This window comes from Pseudorasbora parva, chromosome 6, assembly GCF_024679245.1.
Source record: "Pseudorasbora parva isolate DD20220531a chromosome 6, ASM2467924v1, whole genome shotgun sequence".
In the NCBI taxonomy this organism is placed as follows: domain Eukaryota; kingdom Metazoa; phylum Chordata; class Actinopteri; order Cypriniformes; family Gobionidae; genus Pseudorasbora; species Pseudorasbora parva.
This window is the reverse complement of record NC_090177.1, coordinates 24,476,054-24,502,923: the sequence shown is the minus strand read 5'-3', so window position 1 is coordinate 24,502,923 and position 26,870 is coordinate 24,476,054. Positions and strand designations below refer to the sequence as shown.

Sequence of the window (26,870 nt, the reverse complement as noted above, 5' to 3'; positions counted from 1 at the left end):
AACTAAACATATTGTATATAGACATAAAATACTAATAAAGATTATAAAAACACAGAACTATATTACTAAAACTTTAACTAAAATGGAAGTTAAGTTAATATATATATACTTTTATAAATATAAAGAAAAATGATGATATATCAATGATACTAAAATAACACTAATGCAGTGTGACACTAAAGCATAATTTTGGGAAAATAAGATTGAGATGTATTGTTTCTTGATTGTTAGAATTGTTTAACCCGATCACATGTAAATGTGTATACATAGCCTACGCGTGTTCAATGTCGTGGAATGTATACGCCAAAACTCACTTTCACATTTTGGTATATATATCATGCACTGTTTTTCGCGTGCATGATACACACAGAAAAATAGGGTGTCAAAATTGTACCTTTAGGGGTACAACAGCTTGTCGCTGGGGCAGTACCCTTAAAACAATAACGTTGTACCATTTTACCACAAAAAGGTTCATAGTAGTACTCAAAGGTACTTATATGCACCTTTTAGGAGTAAAAAAGGTACAAAGATGTCCTTTTAAGGGTACTGCCCCAGCGACAAGCTAAAGGTACAATTTTGACACCCTATTTTTCTGTGTACGCACTTTATGGCGTGTATATGACACGCTCTTGGGTAGGATTAGGGTGGTGGGGTGGGGGGTTCGAATGTATAATACGCCATAAATAATGTATAATACGCTGTTTTTCGCGTGTATATGATAGCCTACGTTCTATCATATACACGCGAAAAACAGCGTAGTATGCACGCCAAAAAGAGTTTTGGCGTATACATCCCTCTTCATTGCACAAGCGTAGGCTACTATTTATACGCATTTTAAAACTTAAAATTGTATAATAAAAGCTGTGTGTGTGTGCATAATATATATATATTTTTTTTTTTTTTTGAGAGATTTTTTTTTTGTTTCACTGTGTCATTGACCCATAAACTTCTGTGATATTATTGTGCAATATTTTTTATACTACCCCTCCCACCCCCATTTTCCTTACTTTGCATGGTAGTCATTGACCCAAACGTGCCTGTTGGCTTGTCCTAATTTACAAAATATCTCGCTGGTGTTCATCTAAAATGTGTCAAATGCACTGGTCTAAATCTTATTTCCTAGATTGTTCCTCTAGGGTCATTAGACCTGTCTACTACATGAAATTATTTATCAGGTTATGAGTAACACAAAGTGATTCAAAATCAGCTACTTAAAATGCCTGCCCATGACCTCTGGTTTGTATGTACTAAGGAGTTAATAGTCTCAGTGTATCAAGGTTTAAGGGAGAAAGAAACACCCCATGCAGCATGACCTTCCTGGTCACGACCTATTCACGCTCACGCTCCATCAGACTTCACAGCTCACCAGCACATGAAAGAGTTGGACAATGGGGAGGTATCATGGCAGAATACGAGACACAAGAGTTCATAGTGCAGTGGTTTGGTGCTCCATGAAAAGATCACATGCTTGGCATATGGAGGCATCCTGAGAGGCTTCATGGGGCATTTTATGCCTGAAATTAAAATGGACAGAGAATATATCTGATATTGTACTAATGAAAAAATTATTCAACTACTATTCAAATACAGTGTAATGTTTGATTTTAAAGTAACATTTTATTGAAGTAAATGTGTGGTCAGTTGAAAAAAGTGAAAAAACGTAATTGTGTATCTCAGTTTAACAGTAATTTGCATTATTTCATCAACCGACCTACTGACATGTGCAGCTGCTTGTGTTTTTTTTTTTTTTTCTGTTTTATTTTAAACTTTTGATTTATCTGTTTTTGCCTTAAAAATATGTTTTATAACTTACACTACCATTCAAAAGTTTGGAGGCTGTAAGACATTGTATAATGTTTTTATTATATTTATACTCACCAAGATGGCATTTATTTGATCAAAAGTACAGTAATATACATTATAAAGCAATATTGAGAAATATTATTACAATTTAAAATAAATGTAATTTATTCATGTGATGTCGAAGCTGAATTTTCAGCATCATTACTTTATTACTGTCACATGATCCTTCAGAAATCGTTCTAATATGCTGATTTATTGCTCAAGAAACATTTTTTATTATTATCATCAGTGTTGAAAACAGTCGTGCTGCTTAATATTTATCCTTTTCCCCCAGGATTCTTGGAATAGAAAGTTAAAAAATAACTGTATATGAAAACAATTGAATGCGTCTTTGCTCATTAGTATTAAACTATATGATATATATATATATATATATATATATATATATATATATATATATATATATATATATATATATATATATATATATATATATATATATATATATACCTCAAAACCAGTCATAAAGGTGCATTTGTTGGATAGGACAGTATTTGGCCATGACTCAACTATTTGAAAATCTGGAATCTGAGGATGAAAAAATATGTATATATATTGAGAAAATTTGGACAACTTTAAAGGCAATTAAGTTCACAGAATTGCATATTGCTACCAATAATAATTTTTGGATATATTTAAGGTAGAACATGTACAACATATCTTCATGGAACACGATCTTTACTTAATATCCTAATGATTTTTGGCATAAAGGAAAAATCGATAATTGAATATACAAGTAAATAAGTACATTAATATTAATTTATTTTAAAAAAATCCTTTCTGATCCCCAGAACAGTAGGCTAGGACTTCATTTAGGAATGTTTATTAGTACCTTTAAAGGCTGGATTAGTTATTTGCGATAGCTGAGGAGCTTGAAAAGCTGCACCAGACCTCATCTGTTTTGCTTGTTATTTTGAAGTATCTCTACATTCATCTACGCTACTGTGCTGTGGAAATGGCTTGGAATGCCTGAGAAGACAGGACTACCTCACAGACATTCCTTCCCTCGCTTTCAGTGATGTATGGGGACAAAATGTCATTACCAAGCCAGTGATTTAACACTCTTAAATGCTTCCAGCTGGAATGTTATTCTGCCCCAATGCTAAAAGTGTCATATGGAACTCAAGCTCAGTCTGTTGGGCTTTGTGTGATCTGGTGCACCTGCTCGCTTTCCCTCTGACTCTCTCTCCTGGATTGCTCTCCTCTTGCATTCATGTTTCAGACATGCACTTTAACTTCCTATGCTATTCTTCTCACTGTCCATTCAAACATGACTTGTGAGATATATTATGATTTAAAACCTTTTAATTAATGGATAACTATGATTATAGAACCACGGTATATCAGTAAGTCAGCACATTTTATGACTATGTATGGTGAACATTCATGGGATATAAAGTGGAGTGAAAAACTAGTGGAAAAACTCAGGAAATTACATTTTTGGTTCTTTATCGCCATCTTGTGGCACATAGTTTAAAAAGTAGAAATCCTATAATGTATGTCATTTGTAGATGACGAAGACGTAATATGCAGCTTGGGCTTCACATTAGACCAACAATGGCCACGTGTGAATCTACATATATTTGCATACACGTCGTGTTTCTCCTTGTATAATTCTGGAGAAAGAAGTCAAAAAAGGGTCTTCAGGACAAGTGGTGTGTTTTAGCGGTGTTTATTGTAGACCATATTTAAATGATTTGTAATGCAGGCACATGCAACCTAACTCGAAACAAAAACTGTAAGTTATACCTTTTCAGTCTATTTTGCGGGTTTGTAGGCTATTCAGTTTATATATATATTGAATGACATAAAACACGTTGACATGGACCAGGCCATATGAACAAAAAGCAAGTGTCTTTGAAATGTGAAATGATCCCCAGACAATACGTCTTCTATATTCACATTTAAAGTACACATTAATCTCCTCACTCTTTATAGACTGATATAGGGAAGTCTTTGCCCAAATGACTCGTGGCAAAAGCAGTTCTGTTTTGCTTCACTCCGATGTAAGAGACCACAAAGGCATTCAAGCTGGTCCCTTGGGATGTGACATGCTTAGTCATGTGGAAGTAGCCTATGCCTATATATTAACCAGCAATGCACACCAATTAACGATGCCATTATTAACATCAAAGCGAAGTTTTCAAGTCATTTATGCGTGTATGTTCTTAAAGCTGAATTCCAATGCCCCTACACACAAAGCGGGACGCCTAACAATCACTGATCATTTGGCATGGTCTAATCACGGACCCTAAACGTTAATATTCCCTGATCAAGAAGGTTGATTTTGAACAGTCAATGTTTTCACATGGATGAATTTATGATAATAAATCATCTGATTCAAGGAAGAGCTATTTCAGAAGACACTTTAGTTAACCTTTAAAGCCCCTACCATTAATATAGGTTTATACAATTATATAAATAACACGGGCAGGCGTGTAAAAATGTAAAGGAATATTATTACTATTTAAATTTAAATGAATTGCCGATTTTAAGCATCATAAGGTAGTTATGATTTGTTATTGAAAAATATTATTAGGCGTAGGCTATTCGCCTTCATGGGCCGCGCATGTTTTCAAATGAAGTTACTCAAACTGTTTTCTTTTTCATCGTTTAATCTGAAGACTGAACATAATAAATGTGGCATTTAAATGTTCACAATAAAACAAAACAATTCGTGTCCACAATACGAATTATTGGCTTGTCTTATTTTTTGTAAATTGTCAGTGTCATAGTGCTCCTGTGTTCAGTTTCTGCTTATTTTTTATTAAAAAAAATAAAACATTTCCTTGGGGTTTCCATCAGTCGTGGTGTTAAACTAATGTAAACGGCAGCTAATAACAATCAGTGCATAGGCAATTCCCGGTTTGAACGTTCAAGTCCTACCGGGAACATTATTAGCTTATGTGTAGCCTAGGCTACTTTAATTACAGGTTCTACGTACTGTAAACCAGAACAAATCAATTAGCACAGACACCAAATTTATTTTATTCGACGGACTATAGGTCAAATAACCCATGATGAGCCTGTTATAATGTTAGCATATTTGAGTTGCAATTGTTATGTGGAACGAAAATCAAGTGATTTGAGAGACTATGAATGAACAAAACACACTTAACTGTAATTGTATATGGAGGATTTAAGTATAATTATCTAAAGAAGTGATTATTTATTAGCTTATGACTTTTAGGCCTTGTCAACAAATAGCAGGCGATTAATCAAATGTTTGCATTGTATTCAGCTCAAAGGCAATCTGATGGAGTGAATGAAAAGCTGGGCACTCCGCGTGTTCATGCGTGTTTGTCTTACCCTGTGCTTTTTGTGATTGGTCGAAAAAAAACTTGCTTGTTCCCCTCCATGCCCACATGAATAAAAGAAGACTGCGAGAGCCTATCGGCGCGCGCGACACCCCTCCTACACCGCGCGCTAAAGTTATCCACTTCAACTACTCCCAACCCCTAAGCAGACTTTGTCATCCAAAACTATCAGACCTTTTAAGAAAACACTGCAAAGAATTAAGTAACCTTTGTTCACTCGAGAGCGTTTGGAGTACCCCCTCCCTGGCGCGCGCTGCATCTTGTTCTTGCGGTAGTTATTTTGCTCATGACCCCCTCCACACGAAACGACAGTGTTTATCTTTGTTTGATTTTTTTTGGAGGTTTCACATCCCCGCGATAGTCTGGCTGGATATCAATTTTTTATTATTATTTTCCCCTTTTTGAAAAGAGGACTTCAGTACATTTTTAGTCATTAAGGAAACATTCATCAACAAGTCTGGACTTGCTTTCGCAGTTTAATCATCAGCCTCACTGTGCCTCGTCATTTATTAAAAGTAGAATGTCATCTTTACCGGGAACAGTACCGCGAATGATGCGACCGGCTCCGGGACAGAACTATCCTCGCACTGGATTCCCTCTGGAAGGTTGGTTGGACAGGTGTAGGGTAGCCTACTTTGCTTCGTTGTAATTCATTGTTGTAAACAAAATTAGGCCTGCAAGATACAAATTTAATCTAGTCAAAAAGGTTTTGTAAAGACTTTAAAGTGTCTATTTTCACTTGCGAGTTGGCTATGCTAAATTATCGAATTCGCAAGTCCGAGATTTCACTTCTGAAAGTTTTTTAAGTTATTTTTTTGTGTGTGTGTGTGTGTGTGTGTGTGGATTTATTACATTTTGGTGTATTTAGTGCATCAGAATTGAAATGATTTTTTTCCAGGACCATTTTCTTGCTGGCGAAGATCGTCTTAATGTGGTTCAAATGAAACTTCCAAACACTAAGCCTACCCGTCACTGTAGGATTTGTTGACTTGATCTAGTGGCGCAAGTGAATCCAGAATGCACAAAGGATTATACATAATAATTGAACAACATGCGAATGAAGCAGGACGCATGCAGGACACATCCGGGCCGAGAGGACCACTCAAGAGCAATCTGTTAAATTATTAAATGCACAATTCTCAAGTAGATTTCCCCCCCCCCCCAGCAATTTAGCTACAGAAAAAGCTAGCTAATTCGAAACAACTGAGAATTTGTCAAGAAAGCAAGTAGCAAGAGCATATAGGTTCCATTTAATCAAAACAATTTTTTTTGTGAATTTTATTTTTTTATTGGAAGAACAAAACCTATTTATTACTGTTTTTTTTTTTTTATAAGCAATTTAGGGTAAACTAAAAAGTGTGATTCCACTATAATTCAGAGTGCTTCTCATGTAGCCTAGGCTATATTTGTGTAGCCTATATCAAAGATATTATTATTATCATATTATTTGACTCGTTTTTTCTGGATTTAGTGCTAGCTTGCCAAAGTTAGATTTAATTCCAATTTCTCTACTGCAGTTTCAACTCCTCTGGGTCAAGGTCGAGTGAATCAGCTTGGCGGAGTATTCATCAATGGCAGGCCTTTGCCAAATCATATCCGCCACAAAATTGTTGAAATGGCTCACCACGGCATCCGTCCCTGCGTGATTTCCCGACAACTTCGCGTTTCCCACGGTTGTGTGTCCAAGATTCTCTGCCGGTATCAAGAAACTGGCTCGATCCGTCCTGGAGCAATAGGAGGAAGTAAACCCAGAGTAGGTTTATTATTATTATTATTATTATTATTATTATTATTATTATTATTATTATTATGCAAGGTATTTTGTATAATTTTATTTGTCTAGCTTATGAATGATTTCATTTTAAATCCTACTTTTTGAGATAAGATGATAGCCTAAAAAAAGTAAAAGGAAGAAAATGTACACTGGGCACTGTAGCCTACAATTTGTGCTAAAATTTGTTCTGCGTCTTTTTTTCCCTCTTCACCCTCACTTTCTATTTTTCCTTTCTCTTTGTATCTCCTCGCCTTTTCAATCAAACACAAAAGCAGGTGGCAACACCTGACGTAGAAAAACGAATCGAAGAATACAAGCGCGAAAACCCCGGCATGTTCAGTTGGGAGATTCGGGACAAACTGTTGAAGGACGGTGTGTGTGACAGAAGTACAGTTCCCTCAGGTGAGGCCTCATCTGGTAAGCAACCCCCCTTTTTTTTATCATGTCCTCCAGCTTAATTTCTATCACAATTATTTTATACATAGCCTAATTGAACAAATTGAACAGAAAATAAAATAATGATAATTGATTAGACAACTATCAGGCTATTATTATTTGTATGATAATTATATTAATTATAAATTACAGGTTATGGCTAATGTTAGCATTATTATTTCCCAACTATAATTAGTATTTTTGTTTTTTTAAATTATCCCATCAGTAAGTTCTATCAGCCGGGTTCTGCGTGCGCGTTTCGGCAAAAAAGACGATGAGGACGATTGCGACAAAAAAGATGACAGTGGGGAGAAAAAAACCAAGCACAGCATTGACGGCATACTAGGAGACAAAGGTAAATTGTTTAAATTGTCTTCTGATTTTCGGCTATATGCAGGGGGAAATTAACTACTTGTTTAATTATAAGTTACTTGTTAATACGACAAGAGTCGTATTGTTTGCTTAAAAATAATAGGCTAATAAACTTTGCGCTTGAGTTTATTGGGCATAGTTAAATCTGCACGGTGTGTGATTTTTGTGACAGTGCTCAGCGTCTTTCCTAATCGCTTGAGATTTCTCTGCTTGTTCAACTGTCATTTAGTCATTTGATTTAGTGTGTATTTATACTGGCTCTGACGGATGGTATTTAGGCCTTGATCTATTTATATAACAGACTCATTTGATTTGACGCTGAGGAAATGGTCCCTTGAAAACGGTAACTGACAGATGACCGATGTGGCAATCAATATCAATTACAGCCATAAGTTCTACATTGCCGGCTGGTTCTCGCGATAATTCGGCACGCTTATTTCGCACGTTAACAGACCTTTCCATCTGGCAACGAGTAATAAGCATTTCCCCTAACTGCTGCAATAATTTAAATCATTTTGAGGTGGTTTCGATCATTTTATTTTTGTGCACGATTATGAAATAACACTTTTTTTTTATCTATTGACTAGTCGTGTCCGGTGTTTTATCTCGGTAAAGAAAAAAAACTCAAAAATACAAGAGTGGTATTGTTTGCTTAATTAAAATAATAGGCTAGGCCTACTACAAAAAATGTTCGTTTTGTGACAGTCAGTTTTTTACACTTGAAGATGAACCTCAGCCCAAAGATCTCTGCTTCACTGAAGTTCTTTTGGAGCGAGGAATCTAAAGCAAAGCCTTCGATAGAAGGAATGAACCCTTCCTTTCACATTCAAAAATCCGTAAAGGGGGGAAAACTTTTAACAAAGGGCCAAGAGGACAACTATGAAGAGATGAATTATTCAATACACCCTGCTGGTAGATAGTTTTGTAATATTATGGAATCGTCTGTTGGAATAGAATGAGATTTGGAGGGTGCAAAATGTTTTATTCTTGTTTGGAAATGCCCACTGCTCTTTTTGGAATCACTATTGTGTTTCTTAGCTGACGTTTAGAGAGGTGGTTTATAGGAGGTGCTCGGTGTCCGTCATTACGCGTATGTTATTTTAATATTAATGTGCCATTAATCGTTTATAGGAAATTCGTCGGGTTTTATTCGTATTCAATAAAATGTCTTTAATACATGGAACAACAAATGGGATTTTTTTTTCTCCCAATTTTGAAATAAGGGCTTTATCTCTATAGAATGCGTACTATTCTGCACCGCTTAAAATGGCATTTGACGTGACTGTGCACGATTGAACTAAAATATGTATTGTTTTAGAACCCATGTTTGTGTGTACGTGCATGTGTGCTTGCGCGCGCAAACTCAACCCTCACGCAACCTCTGTGGACTTTATTCAGATGCCAGCAGGAGCCCCAGCTATTGGATTACGGATATGCGAAGTGACAATCCGTGATTAGAAATTTTTGCCATTGCCCTAAACGCTGTGACGCCTAAACGCCTATTTCAAACTTGCATGCATTTCTGCTAGGATTCATGAATAATTTGTGTAAATATCCGCAATGTTTATTTACATCCCACATTTGTCTTACATTTTGTGAAATGTCCTTTCACATTTAGCTTTATATACAGTGTCATGCAAGAGAGATGGAGCTAAAATGCAATCTCTTTCAAGACTTAAAAAGATTTTTCTCGGGGCTTGTTTCACTTGATCACCCAACTGGCATTTAATAATGTTAAGACTTATTAGAGTTCGTAATGAAAACGTGTCTTTTGAACAAGCGGCTGTGTTGGAGATGGGTGTAATAGCTCACAGGCATAGCAAGAAACTTATTTATCCCCAATCAGCTCTCGCTCCCTGAGTTCCAAGCACAACGTTATTTTGAAAGGTTTTAAAGCAGATTAAATTGAGCCTTTTCTTTCTCTTCGCTTTCATCTCTAAACGGCCCTCACTGGCTAGCCTTCGGCACAATTTCTTGCGATTTAATTTTTTTCTCACACTTGTTCGTATATTTGTTGTATTGTATTTGTAGGTATATTTTAGTTGATTTGACGCACAGACACATGGAAAATGAATGAGACCCCAAAGCAGACTATTTGTTCACAAATTGGGGAGTTTTGTATTACTATGGGTGTGAAATTATTGAACAAAGAGAGAAGAGCGCTGGCTTATAACAAGCCAAAACTCCACTCTTTGTCCATAATCATGCTGGTTTAAAACACAAGTCTGTCTATTAAACTTCTGAAATTAGCTGTACCCGAAGCGTATAGACCTACCTGTCATATTGTATTTAACGAATTTTCACAGTTGTTGTGCTCCTATTTTTCATGTTCTGCCATTCATGCCCCCCTTAACTCACAGTGTTTGTATCCGAACACGAAAGGCGGGCGCACGCGGTGCTTCACTCGACCAATAAAATGTCATTTGACCCAGAGAAAAAGTTGTCAGCCAATTAATGGAGATTGACTGATTTCCCCAATTGGCGTATAGGGACTAATCCCACAAGAACGAAACAGATTATTTAAACAATTTGGTGCATTTCTTACCTGACAAGTGTTTGATTTAGTAGGCCTATTAAAAATGTCTCTTTCAACAGGACCCTAGGGTGGCACTAACACCACAATTAATCAATTAATTCGTTAAGTGATCACGTTGGTAGTTAATAGATTGGCTGGAGAAGAACATAAAAAATACAATATTTATAGAAAAAAAAAATCACTAAATATATGTTTTTGTGTGCGTGTGTGGCGGATATTTAATGAATGCTCAATGAGCATTCGTCATTCGTTTCGAGAATTCTGCAGATTGCATCGAGAGAATGAAAAGTGCAGCAAGCGGGTAGCTCCCAGATATTTGTTGAGAAACCAAAGTTTATACTGTATATTTGAGACTTTGAAATAAGCCTCGTTTGAAGAAAGAAGACCATAGGATGAGTCGGGAGACCACTTCAAACAAATCCATCTGGAATGGGGAGAGAGAGAGACAGAAAAAGAGAGAGATTTAGTGAAAGTATGGGGAAGTTATTTAGCTATTAATATTTTTTCCTCAGGCATCGAGAGTCACTCCATCTGCACTTTCTCGCAGCTATTTGGCTGGGCTGAAATTGAGGGAGACCCAAATGTTCAGAAGAGATAACACAATCATCACAGCCGTGGTCCTGCGCTCTGCATCAATGTATTAAACTCGGATTAACCTCCCCTTTCCCCAACACATTTCATTGGAATTTTGAGGTGGGGGGTGTTTTTAGTATAGTAATAATAATAATAATAATAATAATAATAACAATAATAATAATAATAATAATAATAATAATAATAATAATAATAATTATTATTATTATTATTATTATTATTATTATTATTACAGTAGCATAGCCTATTCAAATAAACGTGTATCCACACAATTATATTTTAATTCAGAATAAGTTAGAATTAGTTAACGTTAGAGCATTTCGTGGAGGTTGGTAATTATAGCCTATTATTCCCCCACTGTAGTAAGCCTAATTAATCAAAGTAAAATGTAACATGGGCACTGCTACGTTAAGCGCTTCCTGCTATTAGTTGAATTAGCTGTAATTAAAATGCGCACAACTGTTGGGCAGTAATGAAAGACGGTAGAATTCTGCCGATTAATAGAACAAATCAGACTTTTTTGTATAACCAATCGCTTTGCAAGGTCATCTTCTAACGATGAGATCCTGTGAAATATGCTAATCCAGAGATCGTGACACCAGAGCGCATGTTTAGTGTCAATGGCGTTGCCTCGTGAAACATTTGCAGTGTAACCGAATTACATGCTAGTTAACTTCAGTTCTGCACTTTGCTGAATAAATTATTTTCTAAACGTTCACCCATGATGAAATTCATACAAAAACTATTTCATCCAGCCTGCATGGGCCTAGTTCTGTTTTCCCTGCATCTTTTGACGGCTTTTTAAAAAAATCATGTCTGGCACCTCTCTCTTTGAATTCGTTTTGGGATAGTTTTGACAGTAATTATGTAGATTGTTATTAACACAGGCATAGTCGTAAATATTCGAATCAAAGTGTCTGAATAGCGTCGTCACCACAGCCCGTCTTTACGAATAGTATTCGACGTTAATCATTTAGAAAATGTCAAAAGATTGCGTAAGTCCTCTAGAACAGAATATTAATATGCAATTATTTTCAACAGCTTTGCTGACCTGTTAACCTGGGGCGGATCATATAGATGCAATGAAGAGGATTTTGTGTGTTTCAGATGTTTAAGGGAGCGAGAGGAAGAAAAAAAAACGAAAGTAGGTGCAGAAAAGTAGAGGCGTCTGGAGGAAATTGAGAGGCTTATAGTCTTTGATCCTTGGGTGCTTTTTCTTATCGGAAACATTTGTGGTGACACCACGACAATGGGAGTTCATCATATTACAGACTGCCAGTGCTGCTTTCAAGACGGCCTGTCTATTAATTAAAATATTTCTTGCCATGTGGGACAAGGACTATCTCAGTGCACATATTACTGTGCGAATTGCTTTTAGATATCAGTCGGGTTTTTTTCATTCATTCAATTATTTATTAATTTATTCATCCATTTTATTTATTTATTTATTTACCTGACATGCAACATATGGGATGTGTTGGGCAATCATATAATTAGATGTTAGAGATTTGCACTGTGCTGTGGAGTGGGGGGCATCCTGTTAGACCTGAAGAACAAAACGAACAAACGACTAGGGAAAACTCCTGCTGACACCAATAAAAGTACTGGCCTCCGGGCTTCCTATATGTCACAAAAGTGTTTTTGATGCCCTGGACTCGCCATCGCATTTATTTGCCCTGTATAATTGGAAGAGCACGGAGCTCTTGGTGGCCCCGCGTGGATGTTAAAATCCTAGGTGTTTCATTCATTAGTCTAAAATACTTTCCCATTTCGAATATCAGCAACGCGGATTGTTTGCGAACGATGTAATTAGCCCTACATTTAAATAAATAAAATAAAAACAACGTGAATGTATATCATATTTTATAGCAGGATATCCCATAGCTACAAAATATTAAGAATGTAGGCTACCGAGTAAAAATATCACGACTAAATTCTACCACCGCATTGTAAAATAAACGTATTTCATCCAACAATATATAGGAAGGATATATGGAATATGGCAAAAATGAATATGTAGCCTATGCCCTTTGTGGCTGTTCAATTTAAGGAAACAAGCAAAGACTAGAAAACGTTCAACATACGACTCGACTTGTTGATTTTGATCTTATTGTTCGTATCGCTTTCAAACCAGCTTTAATGGCCTCTTTGGGAATACAAATATACGAAAAGAGGAGTTACCAAAGTGGAAGAGGGGGGTTTGAATCGGGGGAATTGCTGCCCACTCCTTTACCATGGAGTGTTCAGTAGCCATTCCTTAATCCTTCTTTCATTTTTGCCGACAAATGCCAAGAATCCTGTCTGGAGACCCAATGGGAGACTGATCATCTAACAAAAGGGAATCCTTCCACAAAGAAGGAGTGCCAAACGTGGTTCAGGGCACTCATAAACAGACCAAAGGAAAAGTAACCTTTTGCCGATAGATCTTATAACGTTTTGAGCACAAATGTCGAAATGTAGGCTATAGGTCCACATGTGTGTTTGTGCAAATGATAATTTGCTCCGGTAGTTTTTATCCACTGCAGGTGTCCGTGTACAAATACGTTAAATAAACACTATTAATGTAGGGTCATTGAATAGACAAAAATAACGGAATGGGCTCTGTTTGAAAAGTCGAAATAGCCCATTGGCCATAATGTGTGTTCATTTATTTTTAATGAACAAAGTAAGAAAATAATGCTCTGTTATTTCAGAGTGAATAAGATTGAAAGGTAGCTATTTTAAATAAATAAAATGTAAATATTTCAATCAATTAGCTCAAATATTTCAATGTTGTTGTTGTTTTCCTGGCCTGATGACTATTGTAGTTTTTACTTGACCTGTAAGACAAAAAGTTCTAAATAAAGTAGCCTACTTGAATTTAAGCTGCTCTGACTAAATTTGGATTTGCATAATGGAGGCCATTAATTATCATTTAACTGATTAATTACTGTAGGAACAAATCTACCATGTGATGTTAGAGAGTTTAAACTATGTTTCAAGGTGCATCTTTATCAGTTTCATTTAAAAGTTGAGTCCTCCATTCTTCTGTGAATTAACTTTTGTTCCTGCTCCGTTTTTGTTTTTTTGTTTGGCCAAAAATGATTCTGGTGTCTGACAGCCCTTTTTCCTTATTTAAAGACAGTCACTTCAAAAGAGAGAAAGAAAAGGGGAAAGCCAACCGTCTGTTATTTTGTGTCTTTGGCCTCTCTGCGTTGGCTATTCAGGCAAGTTGATGAACTCCTCCAAAAGTTTATTAAGAGGAGCAAAACAATGGTGTCTAAAGCCTTTAGGCAGCCAAAAGAGACAGTTTATAAACTAGCTGCCATTGTTCCTCAAAAGCAGATGCATGAATACCTTTGAATGGGCTCCCTCAAACTGACACGATCAAGCTAGACAACAGCATGTTAAAAGGAACTGCCTTTCTTTCTGCTGCCCAGATTTGTATTTTTCCTGCATTAATGTACATCTGCGGTAGGAGGGGTCCAAGCTGGACGAGCTCAGTCCCAGTCAATACCCAAACCCACAGCCCTTTGGGCTGTTTGAAGTAAAGTCCTATGTTCTGCACGCCCTCAGTGGGCTGCAGGTGTCACAAGCCTGAGAGAAATATGGTAATCTAAGAGCGAAAGAAAAGAGTCACCCTCCTTTTGACGTTTTAAACAGAGCATTTTCCAAGTGAATGACTTGAAATTGCCTGTTTGTAGGGTTTGAATTTTGTCTTAATGCAGTCAGTGGGATTTATAGGGCCTCCATGTAAAGGTTTAAGGTTTCAAAACAGTCTGTGTGTTTAATTTTTCAACTTTAATACCATATCTGGTTAAATTTGAACAAAAATAGGAATCTATATTTTCTAAATTATTTTAAAACTATATTTTATTGCTATATTTTCATAGGCTTAAAGAGCATGCAGCACAAAAAATATAGTATTTATTTATTTACTGGTTCAGATTTTTAGCAGTGTCTAATGTTTGTCTTATTTTGAGTTTGTTGTGATGTGCTAAATATTTCAGCTGTAAGTTTACAGATCCGGTTATGGCAGTCAGATGCTGAAAACACAGCAAGGGCCAGATTAAAAACATACACTGTTATTTTTCTCTGTAACTTCATCCTTGTTTTATACTACCATTCATTCTTTCATACCATCTGCTTGTGTTCTCTGTCTCATTTTCAAGCAGCCTTGTTTACTTGCTCCTTTACACAAACAACATATCATGTCTATAATGAGTTATTTATTGAGGACCCATAAAGAGGCTAGTGAAGGCTTGGGGAGCATGCATTGCTTTCTGTCTGGCACGAGAAGTATAATTGCATTCTCCTCCGGTCCACAATGACTCTGTTTAGACATGAATAAAAGCAATTTAGTTTTGGCTGAATATGTACTTCGAGAATGGCTTGCCAGATGAAGTCTTTCAGATACAGAGCAATGTGTACAAACAAGTGATGTTTTCCTCATTACTGCCCTAATTTTAGCTTATAAACCTGTTGTTGTTTTTTTTTGTATTTTGTGTAACTGTGTAAATACAATGTTATATTTGTACTGATATTGAAAATGCAACTTTGCACTTAGTTTACATCATTATAATTTAATAGCTGTCTATATCCACATGTTGATGAATCTCTGTGGGATGAAATAACATATCTATTGTGAACATATAACATTATATGCACCATTCGAATATTTGGCTATTGATTTGATCATTGTTTAAGTCTTGAGCTTGAATATGATTGTTTACATCATGTTACTAAGTCTGGCACAAGATAACAAAAATCAGTACAGTGATCAAAGGGTACATTTACATGACAATGATGTACTAAAAATGGAGAAGTTTTTCTTTAGCGTTTTTTCCGCACACACGACAACATTGTCAAAATGATCCACATTCACACGGAACTGCAAAAGCGCCAAAAAATGTGTATTCTGCTGTATTCACTTTGTAAAGAAATCACTGTGCCTATGACCATGACTATTTTCACAAATTCATCTGTTATAGTTTATACAGAGATGATAACAATAGGGCCTATTACTTTTAAAAAATGGTGATGACCCCCAAAATGATGTTGTCCTGTAAATAACGCATAAAAAGTAAAACATTTTTAGTTGAAAACAGTGTTGTGTAAATGCCTCCTAAAAGGTCATTAACCCTAAAGTTTTCATGGTGGAAGTTAGATTTTCAATCTGAAGACCATGATTATTTCCGTAATAGGTTCTAGTAACAAAAATACCCTTAGAAAACTGGCCAGTTTTGATGACTACAGAAGCATGGCCCATTTTATAGGTAACAGTAATTAAGCGAGCAGGGCAATTGCGCTGCATCAGTCCAATGATTAGTGCCGAACAACATGGTCCAATGGCTTAAAAATCACCATCAGCCCACGCTACTTATGGCCATAAAATTTCTCATTTTATGCTCTTTAGCGGCTTCACCCCGAGATTCTTCATTAGCTTTATTTATATGTGTGTTTTGAACTCGCACAAAGACAATAAACATGTTCCTAGAGTGTTACAAATCAGAAATTTGCTCAGATTTTTTCCACCAACTTAAATGGTGAATGTGCTGGGCAGTGTGAGAGCTGCAGAGGGGCCAGGCAGCTGTGAGGGAGTCTACCCCGCTCCCCTCTCCCCACACTGGCTTCAAACAGGGCACTTGTCGTACATTTTTAACTAATGGGCTTATTTATGCAGCCATTGTCAGTTTTTCTTCAGGCTACTCTTTCCACATGGACTTTTTTTTCTCTCTCACCCTGCAGTACACAAAAGGAAGTACTGCTCACAGTTTTTTTTGTTGCATCCCTTGATATGAGATTTGTCATTTAAAAACAACTGTTCTGAATGCAGCGTTGTGCTATTACGGCCCCCATTGAATTGTGTTTAGCGGGTTTGCACGTAAAAACATCAGAGCCCCTCATTTATGTTATGGGGTCTGTGGTTTGACAGACCGCTCAAAGAAAAGCTTACCTCTTCTTTAAGATGCACTATATGGATGCATTTCAAATCACTTTTTTCTTCATCTCTGACTATTTATTTGCTTTTCTTTTGAAAATATGATTATGCCTTTTTATTCTTTTTTTCACTTTTGGCATTTGTATTTAAGCCCTAGGCTGTCCACTTAAAGCTCACATTGATATATTAAGATTTATTTCCCATAAGCTAAGTCAGTGGTAAAATTGACATTCAGCATTTTTTTGTTTACGCAACTGTTTTATCTCAAGAAGAGACACACGCCACCACTGTGGGAAAAGCGGATAAAGGCTTTGCATTTAATAAATGGTAGTTTGCTAAGACATAAAGCCATGATAACACAAACATCTTTGTGAGGATGGAATTAAGTTCAGCTGCAGTTTTACTCTAAGTATTTACAGGAAAGGCCTCACATGGAGAAGCATAAAGTTTTCTGCAAATTTACTTTATTGCAGTAATGCAAGGAAACTTTTATCTGATGCCAACCCTGTCCCACACATTTTTTAATAGATCTGTAATGGTTTTTCAGTTCAGCCACTCATTTGACACAAGAAAATGGCTATTAACAATGGCATTTTGTGCTTCTGATATTTATCAGTGGAACATCTGGATAGTTTAATATTCAGAGAAAATTCATTTATCCACTATTATGTCATTCCAAACCTGTATTACTTTCTGAGATTGTACTCCATTGATTTTCAATGAATGATCAAAAGGATATTTTTCAAAAAATATTTTCTTTTGTATTCCACACAGAAAGTCATTACAAATTCCCCTAAGTTGTGAATAAAACAAATATTATTACAGAGTGTTTTATAAGAAAATAACATTACAGTCAGTCCACTTCAATGTTTAAGTTTAATTCACTGTGTTACTTGCCATTTCTATGCAATTATTTGTGGAATTTACTAGCCTTTTCTTGGTGTAGTTTGTTTTTCAGTTTGAAGCACATTTTCAACTTATAGTATATCATGTGGGGCAGTTAAAATCTTACATGGTGTACAGATTCTTGTTCCAACTGAAATGTGCTAAAGAATAAATTATGCTCATCTTTTTTTGTCCACACACACATACACACGCATGTCTGGTTCATCTTTTTGTGGACTCTCCATTGACGTAATGGTTTTTATACTGTACAAACTGTACGTTCTATCCCCCTACACTGCCCCTGCCCCTAAACCTACCCATCACAGGAAACATTCTGCATTTTTACATTCTCAAAAAAACATAATTTAGTATGTTTACAAATCCATTAACATTGTGGGGACTGCTGGCTGGTCCCCACAACAAAAGTAATCCCAGGTATTACTATCCTTAGGGTGACATTTAGTCCCCACAATGTAATATAAACAAGGGCACACACACACACACACACACACATTGTAGTTTATTAAGCTATAGGCATGGAAGTTTAAATGGCTGATTTGTCGTCTTTCTCACCTTTTTTGATTAAGTTCCACAGTGCTGATTGCTTTTGACCTCAATTAGCAAGATCTCAATCCCAGGAAATGAAAACTCAATATGAAAAAAGAAAAGATTGAGACGGGAAGTAAACGGACACCTGCCTTTCAGTCTCTCTCAGCTAGAAACTAAATTAGAGCTCTCTCTGGCTTCCATTGACCAAGTTAAGTCAGCACTTCCCACCAAATTGACTGTGCTGCACATATCTATAAAGAATCCCAACTGCCTAAAGATATTTTAAGAACCATTTCAGAGTTGTTCTTAAACAGCAGTGTAGTGAAATTCAGCTAATACAGCAGAACAGATGTGATCTTCACATTCATCTTCTGCGTGGATCTGATAACTTTAGCAAAACAGGATTTCTTTAATATTACTTTCAAAGTAGGCCTTATTATCCTAACATATTCCATCTTCCACATTCTTATATGTCAATAGTTATAGGTTCATTGTCAAAACATCTTTTCAGTCACCACATTCCTGAACATTCAAAAAGCCATCCTTAGAGTGTCCCTCTTGCTGGCTCTCTGCACTGCCACCCCCTTTTCCCTTAAATGGATTCATATTCAGGCAGCATTTTCCAGTGGTGCTTGGGCACAGAGAGTCAATATGTCAGCATTTATTGATGCCCTCAGAGCTGCAGAGGGTTGTCAGGCCTCTTTTCAGGCTTAAATGGCCCCCTAAGGTGCGTCTTCTATTGGGCCTGAAAGGCCACGGAGGCCCCTGAGTCTCTCTGTTGTTTAAGGTGAGCACACTCTCACACAGGCACGGTGGACAAAAAGCCCCCTGAGCCTTCATGCACATGACAAGACCTATAAAAGAGCATCACCCATCACCTCTCCTTCACATCTTCCCTCTCTTTCTCTCAAATGTTTTTGAATGCTACAAAAAGAAAGGAGGGCTAATTGTTTGTTGTGGGAGCCAAAATGACGCCACTTTCCCTCCTTTATCCCATGGAAAGAAATTGATGAATGTGGAGCAGAAAGCAAATCTGAACTGAGCGCGTTTTAGCACAGGACTATTGTGTTTTGTATTATATTTGGTTTAATTCTAAAACAAATATGAACGGATTATGATTAAATGTTATATCTTTAATGTTGAATTAAGTTTGAGCATCATCAGATTTTTGGGATCGTCATGTATTTGATTTGGCTCATCTTTGGAATAATGCAAATTGATAGTAACAACACCATTACTTTACTTTTGCTCATACTTATGCTAAATTCATATTAAACTTTGGCACATAGCATGCGCTATACAAACATAAATGATTCATCAAATTGTGTGGCTTTTTAAATCAAATGTATAATCAAATGTATTGGACAATAACGCGTAATGTCCCACAATATCATAGAAACTATATGGGATAGCATATTTTCATACTTTTGACTTGGGCCAGTAAGTATACCACATAGCAACCAACTTACAGCAAAATTAATACACCAATTTTGATATTTTGGCTAAAAAAACTGTAACATAAAAAAAATCTGTTTAAATTTTGGGTGATTGGGTAATATTTATAGATGGTAAACCATTTACAGTTTTCAGCAATGAGCCTCCTCTCGATATTTCATCTGAAAAAAATGTTATTGCTATTCAAGCATAATTTTTGGTCACTATGTAGTGTCAATGTTACCAATGCTACACTGCTAACATGTTTACTTGTTTTGCGTATCCAAGTTGTGTGCACAAAACAGACACTGATACAGTCCAAACGTGTCATTGATCACTGTTTCGATCAAGGATTATGGCTGAAACCGAAAATAATTTTGCTGTTGTTGTTACGGTCAAATATTTTGTTACCAAAATGTAGGTGCATTCCTAATGGTAACTACCTAGAACCTCCTTGCATTGATCACAATGATTCTTTGGAAGCAAGTACAAATAAATGTATAAAATAATAGAATAAATATATATAGTATTTTATATTCATATAGCCCGGGAGTGCAGATATGTTTGGATGACATCTTGAATGATACAGTAGTTGTAAATAGATCCACATATGAATTTATACCTGTAATAACGTAGAAATAAATGGGAGTCATTGGCGTGGTTACCCAGTTGGAATCTCAACGATGACTACATATGTTTCAGAAACAAGGAGGCCAGTTGTTGCTCCTCAGCAAATACCGGACCGACCTGAGTATAATATTGTTTTGAGAGCCAACTCTGATGAAGACAAATGTGTAAATGTGTGCTACCATGCTAAGCTTAGTGGAATGTGCAGCTGTGGACGAACACTTTACCCCAGGCCCTTTAGCTCTTTACACAGAGACTGTGGCAGGAAAGGTTAGGAGGGGAAAGAGAGAGCGAGATCGAGGGAATGAAAATAAAAAGACAACAGAGAGGAGAAAGAGGTCTGAGTGTGGCCGTGATGATGAATATCCCATCTGCTCACAGGCTCATCGGTGATGGAAGTGGTCTAAGGCTTATGTTGGGTGGTCATGACTTCTCTTTGGCCTTAGTCACTCCTCACCCGTAGCGGTTAATCACTGTCCGCCGTGTAGCCTCTCTCAGTTTTACGCCCAGCTGTCGACAAAAAGCTCAGTCAGGTTGGCTGCATGAAGCAAAAGTGTTACAGCGACTCTTCTGGTTCAGTTTCACCAAAGGGCTTTTAATCAAATTCTTATTCAAGATATATTAGGCCAATTCTCCTCTGATTAACTGTCTTTGATGTGTAAGTGCTACAAATCAGGTTGATCCCATGGGGCACGTTCACTCTTAATAACTGAAGGGATGCAAAGAGACGATTTTAAGTTCGGAAAATAATAGGATTTGGGTACTTGTCAGAGCTTGTTTGAAAGAAAACATCGCTCATTTTCTGTCAGATTATCTTGTTCGGGTTCGAAAAATCGTTCCGTGTTTTTGCATCCTTTTGCTTGAAACATTGAATTAAACAATACCATGAACCCTGGAGGACTACATGGATAAAGGAGTAATATTCACAGGGAATTTTTAATTAGGTCCACATTTTAAGATAACATTTTTTTATCAGCATTCCTTCAACTTTTTAATAGATTTAGGAGTGTCGTCTTATTGTAATTAAATGTTCCTGTTCTTTTCTGATTAGCGCTTTGGCTAAAGAGCTCTTTTTATTTTTAAAACTCAGCTTTTGCTCTATTTACCTTTATTCAAAAGCTTTTTGCTGCTGTCTGCTCCAGGTCATCTCAGACAAAATGTGACATATTCAGTTACATTTATGCCGCAGCACATTCGACAGATCTGGGTACTTGCCATGGTCTCATTCGTGTGATGGGACCCAGCATGTCAATCGTGGGATCTCACAGAGACAAAGATGAGGTCCAGGTTTAGACGCGTATCTGCATCAGCGTCTGTTTCATTTCCATAATCCTGTCCTCATTATACTACGAGTAGGAGAGCGATAGATGCTGACCTTTAGCAGGAGAGTGCTGTCAAACTTATTCTGGTTTTATCTGTCTCTGCAGGGCTGGCTGAGGAGCAGCTTGTGGGTTTTCTGTTATGGCTGCTATATGACATCGTAATTGTTGTGACAAGGACAGAATGAGATGTGGCAGAATACATACTCATCAGTCATGCAGGGAGCCTGCATCAAGCTTGTAGTGTTTCAAATTGCGTTTCTTAGATTTGTCCCTGATTTTCATTCATCTGTCTGAAGGTAAAAATCTGGGGGAATTGAGAAGGTGATTGCTTGTTTCAAAACAAATCTGCTTTAATAATTGTGGATGGAATTACACTTGTTAAAAGTTTGGGGTCGGTTAGATTGATTTTTTTAAGCATGCTGATTTGTCGCTCAATATATATATTTTTATTTATGTTGAAAAGAGTTATGCTATCTTTTGTAACATAAATGTCTTTATTGTCACTTTTGATCAGTTTAATGCATCCATTCTGAATAAAAGTAATAATTTAATATTTTTCTTCTGGGGGAAAAAAAAATATTGTGGTAGTGTAGTTTGATTTTCTACCACATATAGAGTGATTGTTCGTTGGATAATTTATTTTTATCCTATCAAAAATATAGTTTTTATGGCAGTTTTGTTTTGGACCCCATTGACTTTCATTGCACGGACAAAACCATTCTTCAAAATGTCTTCTTTTGTCTTCCATAGAAGAATAGAAATACAGTTTTGAAACTCCATGAGGGTGAATGAATAAGGTTAGAATTGTCCTTTTTGGATGAACTATCGCTAAGATCTTCCCTGTTATATGTGGAAAGGGTTTTGATGTGATTAAAGAATGGGATGGAGGAATCTCTATTGTTTGTGAATTTTTATTTTTTATTTTGCTAGCATACTCATAAATCTTGTATCATTCAATATGTCTACACTTATTAATATTAATGTTGGCAGTTTTGTTTTAGACCCCATTGACTTTCATTGCATGGACAAAAACATTCTTCAAAATTTCTTATTTTGTGTTCCATAGAAGAAAAGAAATACTGGTTTGAAACTGCATGAGGGTGAATAAATAATGTCAGAATTTCCATTTTTGGATGAACTATCGCTATAGCAGCACGTAGGGAAGAAAAAATAAATTCCATGTGGTGTCTTCAGTGAAGGTGGTGGCTACCTTTTGAAAAAACAATCACTAGAGATCACTGCACCAACCTTAAGTGGTCGTCATGGCGAGTCAAAACCAAATCACTTTGTCACAATTGCTCCAAAACCAACAAAGGGATTTAAAGAACATGAGTTCCAATATATATGTACACTTGAGTATGTTTTTAGCTGAGTGTTTGGATGAGGGGAGAATTCTGGCAAAATGAATCTTAAAAGAAAAGGCAAAAGAATTGATTTAATTAATGCGGCCTCATGTCCTACGGCCATGTGTAATCCGTCGAGAATTCCTGAGCGCGAGCTCTGGGAGACAAAAAGACATCTACCAGAGGACTCCTCAAGTGGCCTGTAATGAGAACCTCCCTGTAATCCCATAATTCCTTGTTTAATTAAAAGACAGAGCTGGCCTGGAGTCGAAGCCACTTTGATGGCTCTTTCATTGTTGTGCTTTTGTTTGGAGGCTGTTTTTGGGACTTTCTGTCCAACAGTCCAACAAACAAATATAATGATGTGCAAACATTTATTCTGTAATCTGGTTAGCATTTGTTGTTGTTACCAAACCAATGTCAGGTGACAGTGGCATACATTAAGTTTTCACATAAAAATGTAGACTCATTCAGATTCATTTTAACAAGTATCTGGGGAATAAAACCAATTCTTTGGTTAGATGATTAAAACTATATTTTCTTTTTATTCTGGGGAATTAAACCAAACATTAGCCCCGGTTTCACAGACAATGTTTAAGTTAGTCCTAGACTAAAATGCATGTCTGAGCTGTTTTAATGTAAAGAATCTTGAACTGAAATATCTGTCGTCTAAGTTTTACTGTCATTGAATTACCTCTCAAATCCCTCTTGTTTCATCTAGCCTGAAAAAACAGTTCTTTCTGTACTGAGTATTTCCAATGACCCTGGTATAAAACAGATGTTCAGAGTGTAGAATATATGTTCTGAAGCTCACTGTTAAATTGTGTAGGGCTGGGCACTGATACAGATTTCCTGATTCAATTAAATTTTGTTTTAAAAATGGAAGAAATTCTTATTCTGTTAATGCTGTGAAGTACACAGAGAAGAGTTTCACCCAAAGTTTTTTTTTTTTCACACCAAAGCCATAAACCAATTTTCAGTGCCAAGTGAAAAGTTTTTAAATGTACTATTTATATATTTTTTTTAATAATCTGAAGAACCATTTTCCACTATCAAGAACCTTTTATGCATTGAAACTGTTTAATGAATGTTGATGGTTAAAGAGTTTAAAAAAATAAAAAATAATAATAAATACAAATCAAATCAGAATATATTAAAATACCAGAATAATTTAAATGAATCGCAATTATTTGGGAAAAAACATCCCTAATGTATAAGGAAAGACAGAGTGCAACCCACATTCGGTTTCTATATAATCAGCCATATTCAGAGGGGCCAGTCTTGGAAGCCCACACCAGCATTAGCCAATAAGAAGCCAGGGTTCAGCCATCACTAATGTAGAATTGCTTCAATTTAGCGGGAAGTCATGGCCTGGATTAAGGCCAGTGTCTGCAGAGCTAGGCCCCCAATGCTGCTGAAGGGATTTTCAAGGATCAGCCCAGTGCCAGCCAAACTGGAAATAAATAAGGAATCAACTCAAATGAAATGATAAAAACCGGCTGTAAGATCTTCCCTGTTATATGTGGAAAGGGTTTTGATGTGACTAAAGAATGGGATGGAGGAATCTCTATTGTTTTTATTTTTTATATTGCTAGCATACTTATCAATCTTTTATCATTCAATATGTCTACACGTATTAATATTAATGTTGGCTGTAATTATTTTCAAAGTTTGCAATAACGTTAACACACACCTGTATAAAGGTCACTGTTTTGCACAGCATGGATAAGCTAATGTGTCATTTTCATTTCATCACTAAGCTACTCAGCTTGAATTGCCACCCACACATCTCTGGTGTGCATTAGATCAGATTTGTGCTCATTGTTTCTCATCGTTTCTCCAGCTAACCACTAAACAGAAATGCTAAAGTTGACATGGCTGCATTTGACAGATAATCCACCGCTCGTATTTTAAAGACGGCAAGAATATATTGCAGATGGCATTTAATGAAAAAAAACTCAATCGAATACTTGAGTTATTTGCAAAGTGCCAGTTTTGTTTCATTTTAGCACAGAATACCAGTATGAGGATCGCTAAGGTGGTCTGTGGAGATTAACTCCCCCCTTTTCCCTTTATGGCCTCGGGGCGAACTGGGATGCGCACTGATGTGGGATTGTATTTACAAGAGCTTCGCTTATATAAATAGCTGTGCATTGAAATAATATTCGCTTGAAAGACACATGAATCTGTATCATTTCACCATACCACCATCCATCTGCTTTTTGGGTCTACATTCATTCTCACATCAAAATCGGTATGGTCATGACAGTATTCATAAACAGAGAGCTTTCTGTGGGTCTCTATGGAAAGTAGATGCCTGATACTCCTATAGTGGCATTCACATCGCACTCAGTTCTTTCGTTCTCTATCCTCTCTGACAGGTCGAATGGACGAAGGCTCGGATGTGGAGTCTGAACCGGACCTGCCCCTGAAGAGGAAGCAGAGACGCAGTCGGACCACTTTCACAGCCGAGCAGCTGGAAGAGCTGGAGAAGGCCTTCGAAAGGACACACTACCCAGATATCTACACCAGAGAGGAACTAGCCCAGAGAACCAAGCTCACAGAGGCCAGAGTACAGGTACGGCACTATCAAATACTAAAGTAGTTTCTGAGGTTGCTAGAGATACACATGTTGAAATGCAGTTTAAATGTGTTCATATCCATCATTCTGTGTCTAAAACTTAAGGGGAAATTTCACCTAAAATGAATCCATTTACTCCCCCTCATGTCATTCCAAACCTGTATGACCCACATGGTGAATGTGATTTCACCAAGTGCAACATGTTCCTGGATCAACATCTTCTTTGATCTTGGAACAACATTACAATCAACCAATCAGATATGATAGATTAGAGTTTATTTCAAGTTTACGCTTACAGCCAGGGTTAGGTTCTTCTACACCAGTGTTATTCACCTATTATTTCCCTTTGATTTTAGGGATAAGTTATGGGTTGGGTAGTGTTAGAAATAATAAAAAAATTGGAATGACATAAGGTTGAGTCATTGAGAGAATTTTCATTATTTTGTGTGAACTGTCCATTTAGTTGTGCTCATCTATGAAGTTTAAAGAACTGGAGACTGATGCTCTCAGTTGGAGATGTAGATGGCACAATGGGAGCTCAGTAAGAGTTCAGCTATGTGCTCTGAGGTCTATAGAGCTCTAAAGTGTCACTGGATCTGTTGGACTAAGGTCTTCTGATTGATGATGCGTGTAACAATGCAACTGCTCATCTCAAAGAAAGTGCTAAAAAACACAGCGGGCCTCTTCCTGTCAGCCATAACGGAGAGAAACACGATCAGGTGGCTATAATGGCACTACTTCTGTTAAAGTTGGCATGAAGGGAAAATTCGCCCAATCTATTTTCTAAATGCATGCAAGTGCACTTATTGCAAATGATTCATCCATGCATGTTTCGTTTTAATTTCTCTTTTTGAGTTTTTGACCTCATCATCTTTGAATCAAAACTCCATCTTCTGGTGAAACAGCAGACTTTTCGGCGATGTTTTCTGAACTTCTCCAATCATTTCATTTTTGTTAACTCTGCCTTTTCCTTACAACTGCAAATTTGCATTCCCATCTGCCTTCATCCAACCAATGAATTGAACCATGTCCATAAGATCTTTTGCTTCTTCTATTGGATTACAACTTTAATACACCTTTGTATCTTAAGGAGGAAAACTATTTAAAATACATGTTGGAGGAATCTAAACACAATTTTTTAAAGATAATCTGAGGGATAAAAGTGCTTTTAAGGTGGGAATAACAAACAATTACATGCAAAGTCTTTGGCTCCTCCCACCCCTGGTCCTGACAGCTTGTCAACCATGTGGATAGTTGAAACAATGAGAGGGGGAAAATACAGTAGAGTTATGGCAGCAGCTGTTGGGAGCAAAGGGAG

General features: G+C 36.7%; 1 protein-coding gene and 1 long non-coding RNA gene across 5 annotated transcripts in view; one reads left to right on the top strand and one right to left on the bottom strand.

The window, feature by feature from the left end:
• Positions 1 to 1,386: 1,386 nt before the first annotated feature.
• LOC137078732 (uncharacterized) overlaps positions 1,387 to 26,870 on the bottom strand; it is a 53,753-nt gene continuing 28,269 nt past the window's right edge. Inside the window, exon 3 of one of the 2 annotated variants that reach the window (XR_010905342.1) lies at positions 1,387 to 1,514. This is a non-coding gene — a long non-coding RNA (uncharacterized lncRNA). Of the gene's footprint in view, positions 1,515 to 20,455; positions 20,817 to 26,870 lie in introns of those variants that run through there. The other variant, XR_010905341.1, reaches the window with a different exon arrangement.
• Positions 5,271 to 26,870, top strand: part of pax7b (paired box 7b) — a 49,856-nt gene continuing 28,256 nt past the window's right edge. The window contains exons 1-5 of one of the 3 annotated variants that reach the window (XM_067446366.1): positions 5,271 to 5,785; positions 6,698 to 6,933; positions 7,227 to 7,356; positions 7,616 to 7,744; positions 25,353 to 25,549. In XM_067446366.1, the coding sequence (XP_067302467.1) occupies positions 5,701 to 5,785; positions 6,698 to 6,933; positions 7,227 to 7,356; positions 7,616 to 7,744; positions 25,353 to 25,549 (777 nt within the window). In that variant the 5' untranslated portion in view covers positions 5,271 to 5,700. Of the gene's footprint in view, positions 5,786 to 6,697; positions 6,934 to 7,226; positions 7,372 to 7,615; positions 7,745 to 25,352; positions 25,550 to 26,870 lie in introns of all 3 variants that reach the window. The other 2 variants (XM_067446365.1, XM_067446367.1) reach the window with 2 other exon arrangements.